Raw genomic sequence first — 7,725 nt, forward strand, 5'->3', positions numbered from 1 at the left:
CAACCCTTAGTATCTTTAGTTGTTAATTTACTGCTTTAGTTTCTTAGTTAGATATAAAAATCTTAATCTTTATAACTTAAAAATTTATTCGAGCTTGTTTTCTTAGCGATATTGAACAATTATGGCGAAACCTTAGTTTTCTGTGGGATTCGACTCCAGACTCTTAGGCCGGATTATATTTGCAGCGACCGCTTAGTCCTTTTTACATGGTATAGTTGGGCGTGATCAGTACTTGACCATTTTTTTCTCAACAATTATAATCACGCACCAATAATAACATGACACGTGTTATTGACTTTAAAAAAACTTGAATTTATAATTATATCCATATTCTTCACCATCCCCCAAGCTGTACCACCATGGCTGCCCCTCTCCAAGTGAGTAACTTGTATTAGCAAGTAGCAATCATGAACCTTTATTTTTAATTTTAAAATTATTAGGACAACATTGAATTTCTATCATCATTACTGATTAAATATTTTCCATAAAATTCCTCGTATTTGTATCTTCCCTTTTTCAAATTAACTAACCGATTATATAGTTTGAATATCAAATGTGCTTACACCATCAACAATGAGAACAAAATAGAACCCAAAGAACTCAAAATTTCCAAACCCATCAATGACTGAAATGGAAAAAACTTCACATACCTAATTAGAACCCACAAATTCTCACGAAACACATATGAAGAACTCCACGAATTTTTCCTTCGGCATTTGGCCACGCAGGCAGCGCAACCGTCACACTGTCATTTAGCGATTCCTATGTTAATATATGAAACTCTGATTTTTTTTATCCTTCTTTAAATTTTGACAAAAATATTTGGTGGTATGATGGTAGAAGAAGGCTATGGTGCAGTAATGAAAAAAGATGGAAAAGAATAGTGATTTTTTTTTCTAAAAGATGAAGAAAAGGATTTAGAAAAATGAAAAGGTTGGACACGTGCCGTTGAAATGAGCCATTAGACACACAGAAACACGCAAGTTACACGTAATAAAAAATGTGTCTTTTACACATACTAAAAGAAGTAATTTTGGTGCAAGTTTGACAGATAAACTATGTATTTTGGCTAATTTTTTAAATATATCCTTTGCGGCATCAACACAAATTGCTAGAATGGTACTTTTAAGAGTGACATAGTACACCCGTCGTTAGGACGATTAACTCAGGTCGTAGACCTCGTGGTGTCAAAGAATAGGCGTAACAACAAAATACCCGCCAAACGTGGAGCTCCCCTTAAAATTCTAACTAGACTCAAAATTCATCTCAATTCTTTTGGTGTCTTCAACAATAATCAAACTGGCCTAAAGTTCTTTCCTTATCATATTTTGCTCAAAAATCACCACAATCCAGAAAAAGGTGGAAGCTAGGAGTAGAAGAGTAAAATTTTAATCTTGGATTTGACAAGAGTAAGTAATGGGGCTATTTAGAATTTGAATTGGAACAAGAATTTGTTGATTGAAACATATATATGGAAAAAGGAAGAAGTGGGAAAATTTGAGAAAGTAGAAATGCGGCCTCCACCAACAGCAGGGAATCATGGACCTCCATTGAATAAATTGATAGCTGTGGCCATAGACAAAGATAGAGGAAGCCAAGTTGCTTTGAAATGGGCTATTGATAATCTTCTTGCCAGGGGACAGACTGTTATTTTGATCCATGTCAAAGTTAAACCATCTGCTTCTCAACCCCCTTCTCATACCACATCTAGTAAGTCTTTCTTTATACATACATACATCATGTCGATTAATATTTATGATGTTGTGGATCAACCAATTTTTTGGAAATTAGTATGAAATATATGAAGTGGAATGTGGATTCTTGGGCTCATATGATGTCTTAAATATATGGCAACTTTTTTGGAAATTAATATGAATATATGAACTGGAATGTGGATTGTTGGGATCATGATGTCTCGAGTAAAATGTTGTAGGAATCAACTTTTCGAGTGGATTAACAATGTTATTGATGGTGGTTAGATCTTTGTTGATTTTCGGAAAATTGTACAAATATTGCCAATTAGTGATTTTTTTGGGAAGAGAAAAATTGTTCTTAATTACCATATTCCTTTATCTATGGTAAGACACACTTGTGTGGAAGTTGGAACCAGGCAAAAACATTCTTCAAACACTTGCAAGCAGTGGTGGATCCAGAATTTTAAAGTCATGGGTGCTCGCCCATAAAAATTCCGAAAGAAGAGGAAAAAAGAGTTTAGTCGTGGGTGCTCACTTAATATTTATCTAAATACTTTTATAATTGCCTATGCAAATTTACTAAATCTGGTCAAAGATAATGGGTGCTTGAGCACCGACAAGAGACCATATAGATCCGCCACTACTTGCAAGACATGCTTTCTTTTAAAATCTTATTGGAGTAATGAGGTTTAGTTGCTTGGTTGGTTGTTCGTGCATTATTGGGGGGCTTATGATATGCAATGGAACTAAGCATAGGTGAAACTAAGAGAGAACGATTGAAAATTGCTACTTCGTATAGTGATATTCTGAAAAAGTTTTTGGATTTCATGCTTTTATCCACTAGAATCCTCTCAATGTTGAAAATGAACCCTGAAGTATGATACATTGTTATAAGACATGTTTCAATTGAACACCTTTGTTGTTGCATGTTGGTTAGAGCTCAAACACTGCTAAAGATGGCTGATGCAGTTGCACACTTAAGAAACATATAGTTTAGCCTCAGTATTTGTTGAGTTTCCCAAATATTGTAGCTGACTAATTAGTTTATTCTTCAAATGAGCTAGTTATCTGCCCGTATTCCAGCCCAGATTGGCATGTTGCTGCAAGTTCTGTGCAGAAAGGATTATATTTTGAATTTTGCCTCTATAATGTTACAACTGTCTCTTGCATGCCTTGGATTTTCAGTTAATTTAATCTATACTTGTGTCATTTCTCTCTCCCTCTCACCCATTAATCATGATTTCTGTAATTTGAACTTGGGAAAAACGTTCTTAGACCTAATATGCTTTTTAATTATTGCTAAAGACTTTTAATTATATCTATGCTATGCCAAACTTCTTTCTTCAATATTAAGATTTTTAAGCAATTGTGCCACTGAGTTTTTGTCGAGACAAACTCTACCTGCTAGTGTTACCCTAAAAGTAATGGTACATTTCATTTATTAAGTCTAGAGTATTTTAATGTGACGTCAAAAAAGGGGACAAAATGATAAGTTTGCTACTTCTTTCTTCACCTTGATCACTTCTACGATTCCAATTAAAAAGTGGAGAAAGGAAACTTGAGGACTATTTCTCTCTGGAGTGTATTTTATGACACAGTAGCAAAGGAGTAACTGGTGTACTTTTACATATCAGGATTAAACCAGATGTCTGATGCTAGCACCGATGGATCAGGAATGAGTGAATTGGATCCGCAGTTGAAGGAACTCTTTCTTCCTTTCCGAGTGTTTTGTACTCGTAAAGATGTTAGTATTCAAGCTCGAAACTTCAAACAAATTCCTGATGACCCACACACACATTTTGCGAATCATTCTTTAGCATTTATAGTTGTTATTTTCCATAGTAATTTCCTTAACCTTTCTAGTATTGATTCTTCTGATCATCAATAAATAACAGATACAATGTTATGATGTTGTGCTAGAGGACGTCGATGTAGTCAAAGCAATCGTTGAATATGTGAATCGAACAGCAATAGAAGTATTAATTCTTGGTGCTGCAGCAAAAGGCGGTCTTCTCAGGTATGACTCTTTCTTTGCATGGTGAGTTGCACTTATTGGAAAGGGGCCAAAAATATTGGGACAGAGGGACTAATAGATATGATCTATCTCTTGAATGGAGGCAATTACCTAGAGGAGTAACTTGTATCATTTGGAAAGTCATAATTTTAGTTAACTGAAGCTATACAACAAACATGATCCCAATCGTATCTCAGAAGCTTGCGAAGTAGAAAAACGAAGAATTGTGTCTGCATTTATATATTTATGTTTGGTCATGTTTGTTTGAGCTTCATTGAGGAGAAATATTAATTGCTCTATTCTGATAAGGATCATATTCTAGTTTATGGTTCTTATTTGAATAGAAGAACGTCTTCAGAAGGTCTAATTTTAGTAGCCTTTCTACACAGAAGATTTAAAGTCAAAGATATTCCTGGAAACGTGGTAAAAGGGGTTCCGGATTTCTGCACTGTGTATGTCATCTCCAAAAATGGAAAGATTTCAGCTACACGATCTGCTTCTCGCCTCGCACCATTTATCCACCCACTGCGTCACCAGTTCATGCAGCAGGGCAATGCCAAATCTAATACCACTGAGGATTCACTGAACACTCCTTCCAGAGGTATGTAAAATGCTAGAAGAAAATTCTTCAATTAAGTTCATTTCAACGTGCAAAGCTAATTCTAATATGTTTCGTAAAGGTTCTCTTTCGGGGATTCCGAAGCCTGTATCTGATCTGCCCATGTCGAACCTTCAGAGTGATACACTTAACATGAAGTAAGTCAAACTATCTTCACTATGTTACCCAAATGTGTCATCAGCTGCTTATGTGAGCTCTAAAATTTCGTAATTACTGGCCATAAAATGGTGCATATTTTTCTCATTTCTGACCATAATTCCTGGCCATAATTCTGAAGCCTAAGTTGTATATCACTGTGGTAAACAGGTCTCCTTTCACTCATAGGAAAGGCCCAAATGGCAAACCATATGAGATCTCTCAGCCAGATACTGACATATCATTTGTCAGTTCTGGTAGGCCAAGTATTGACAATATGTTTCCTTCATTTGCTGACAACTACGATAGTGGAGCAACCCCTCCCCGGCTATCAGGCTTCTCCGATTTTGAGGCGCAAAATTTTGAACCCATTCCCTTGGGACGCCGATCCTTGGACATCATGCCATCAGAACTGTCATTCCTTTCAATGGAGGGTGATAGAGCATCATTCTCCTCCACACCGGTAGGCAATCGAAGGTTTCTGCTTTTTGAGCTTTTGGAAATTATAGATACTAAGATCAAAATTTCTACACTTATTCTTCCATTTTCCATTTAAGCATAATCGTTACTCTAAATATACAAGTTTACAACATGCCTGCAAACTTAAGGTCTTTCCTTTCATTTATAGGATGACGTAGCAGCAGAAATGAGAAGGCTGAAACTGGAGCTCAAGCAAACGATGGAAATGTATAGTACAGCTTGCAAGGAAGCACTCACAGCACAACAAAAGGTACGATAAATTCCAACCCATTGTGCACCTTTGTGATTGCATCAATTACCTAATATGTTCTCAATTGTAGGCGATGGAACTCCAGCGCTGGAAAACAGAAGAACAGAGAAGACTAGAAGAGGCAAGATTTGCAGAGGAAGCTGCATTAGCACTTGCAGAGAAGGAGAAGGCAAAATCTAGGGCAGCCCTTGAGCACGCAGAGGCAGCTCAGAGGCTTGCAGAACTAGAAGCTCAGAAGAGAATTAATGCAGAAATGAAAGCTCTGAAAGAAGCAGAAGAGAGGAATAAGGTACTAAATAAACTTTCAAATTCAGATTTCAGGTATAGGAGGTATACGATAGAGGAGATTGAAACTGCAACGGACTACTTTGCACAAGCTAATAAAATTGGAGAAGGAGGTTATGGGCCAGTGTATAAGTGTTACATGGACCACACACCTGTTGCGGTCAAGGTCCTTCGTCCTGATGCAGCTCACGGAAGACAACAGTTTCAGCAAGAGGTATAAAGTCTAAAATTCTTATTTATTCTTGGAGAAGTAGTTAAGAAGAATAATTGTGTTCCCTGATACAAACATGTCTGATTTCTTACTGAGAGCCCATTAAAGCTATGCTGAAATTACCCATGTAGCAATCTCCATGACTTTTGTTTGGAATTGATGCATAGTTATTTGATTGATTGAATGGTCTATAACTGTCAGCATGCAACAGGAAACTGAGTTACAGTGAAAATAGTTCAATTAAAACAAGATGACTGCCGGCATAGTCACGTAGTTGTGATGATGTCCCGTCCCATAATTGATTATTGGTATGTTGACGACATTGGACTATTTTGAACACTGCAGGACAATTATATAATTACTAATTAGCATCCATTACTACTCAATAATTGCTTAGGCTGCAAACAAGAAAAGATGCATCGTAAAGGTAGAACTAAGAATTGATGGCATGTAATTTAAAATATAAGTTGGTAATAAGGACACAAGAATTCTGCTTCACATTCATATTCTATCTTCCCATTCATAACAGAACTTCATATGTGGCATAGCCCCTAATTTCTCTCACCCCCCTTCTTTTATTGCAGGTTGAAGTATTGAGCTGCATACGACATCCTAATATGGTTCTTCTTCTGGGAGCATGTCCTGAATATGGGTGCTTGGTATATGAGTTTATGTCCAATGGAAGCTTAGAAGACCGTCTATTCCAGCGAGGAAAGACTCCACCACTCTCTTGGCAGCAGAGATTTAGAATTGCTGCTGAAATAGGTGCCGGGCTGCTTTTCCTACACCAGAGCAAGCCAGAACCAATAGTACACCGTGATCTAAAACCTGCAAATATTCTACTTGATCGCAACTTTGTGAGTAAGATTAGTGATGTTGGCTTGGCTCGGCTTGTCCCTCCATCAGTGGCAGATTGTGTCACTCAGTACCGAATGACATCAACAGCTGGAACTTTCTGCTATATAGACCCCGAATATCAGCAAACGGGAATGCTTGGTATAAAATCCGATGTATATTCTTTAGGTATCATATTCTTGCAGATACTAACAGCCAAACCACCGATGGGTTTAACTCACCACGTTGAAAGGGCAATCGAAAAAGGGACCTTCAACGAGATGCTTGATTCATCTGTTCCTGATTGGCCCCTTGATGAGGCTCTGAACCTTGCTAAGTTATCACTGAAATGTTCTGAGCTAAGAAGGAAAGATAGACCGGATCTCAGCAAGGTTATTATGCCAGAATTAGAGAGATTGAGAACACTTGGAGAAGAAAATCCATGCCAATCACCCTTGTATAGTTCAGGTTCCTCATCAAATCATAGCCAAGCTTTCGTGTCCCAAGCTAGCCAACATGAATAGCTTATTGTAAGCATTAGATCTTCGACGAGCATTTAAATTGTTAGTAGTGGTATGACTTTTTGTGGATATACAAGATTCACATATTCTGCTATATCCAAATTAATATGTTCCTGACACAGTTTTCACCATATTTCATGCAGGAAAAACTAAGCTATCCAAACAAGATGTAATATGGCTTTGAGAGTTCGAAAGGCGCATCATGAAGCATAGTCGCCTCATTAGATTAGCGTGGAGGTATACGCCAAGGTGAGAATAGTTCTAAAGTTCTCAGGAAAGAAAAATTTAAACTGAATGTTTTATAGCATAACAAGGAATTGTACATCTCCATCCATATATAATTATAATAGAGAAAATAGCAATTTTGGTCCTTAATGTATTATTCCCTTTATTTCGATTTTGAAATTCTTGTATTGTTAAACTGACCACATTTGGTTGTTAATAAATCCAACTGTGCAACTCATCTTCTCCCTCCGGTTCTTTTTATTATCTGTATTTAACAGAAATAATCATAAGTAGTACTCCGTATTTGAATAAATTATCCTTCTCTTCCTTAAATGAGTAATTAATAGGTATATGCTTTCTTGGAGTAATAAGGGTGAAAGCAGGGGCGAATTTAGGGGTTCAAATTTTCTAAAAGGTTGCAGGTTAGATTCCCATTGAGCACAGTTCTCAAAATTTT

General features: G+C 36.9%; 1 protein-coding gene across 6 annotated transcripts; it reads left to right on the forward strand.

Annotated features, from left to right (window-relative positions):
- Positions 1-1,112: 1,112 nt before the first annotated feature.
- Positions 1,113-7,506, forward strand: LOC107810376 (U-box domain-containing protein 52). Of its 6 annotated transcripts, none has more exons than XM_016635151.2 (10): positions 1,113-1,710; positions 3,329-3,438; positions 3,590-3,711; positions 4,101-4,309; positions 4,389-4,464; positions 4,634-4,925; positions 5,091-5,192; positions 5,263-5,691; positions 6,273-7,095; positions 7,187-7,506. In XM_016635151.2, the coding sequence occupies exons 1-9, from the start codon at positions 1,512-1,514 to the stop codon at positions 7,044-7,046; spliced, it is 2,313 nt and encodes a 770-aa protein (XP_016490637.1). In that variant the 5' UTR covers positions 1,113-1,511; the 3' UTR covers positions 7,047-7,095; positions 7,187-7,506. The 6 variants fall into 6 exon arrangements, with proteins under 6 accessions (XP_016490637.1, XP_016490634.1, XP_016490635.1 ...); XM_016635148.2 differs by having other exon boundaries at positions 1,114-1,710; positions 4,098-4,309; XM_016635149.2 differs by having other exon boundaries at positions 1,114-1,710; positions 4,098-4,309; positions 6,273-7,052; positions 7,187-7,326.
- Positions 7,507-7,725: the final 219 nt, after the last annotated feature.

This window comes from Nicotiana tabacum, chromosome 23 (assembly GCF_000715075.1).
Source record: "Nicotiana tabacum cultivar K326 chromosome 23, ASM71507v2, whole genome shotgun sequence".
Taxonomy (NCBI): Eukaryota; Viridiplantae; Streptophyta; class Magnoliopsida; order Solanales; family Solanaceae; genus Nicotiana; species Nicotiana tabacum.

Excerpts from the sequence above, each read along its gene's own strand:
- LOC107810376 (XM_016635148.2), top strand. The coding sequence starts at position 1,512 with ATGCGGCCTCCACCAACAGCAGGGAATCATGGACCTCCATTGAATAAA. Across the intron at positions 4,310-4,388 it reads ACTGAACACTCCTTCCAGAG|GTTCTCTTTCGGGGATTCCG; the intron begins GTATGTAAAATG and ends TGTTTCGTAAAG. Across the intron at positions 4,465-4,633 it reads AGTGATACACTTAACATGAA|GTCTCCTTTCACTCATAGGA; the intron begins GTAAGTCAAACT and ends TGTGGTAAACAG.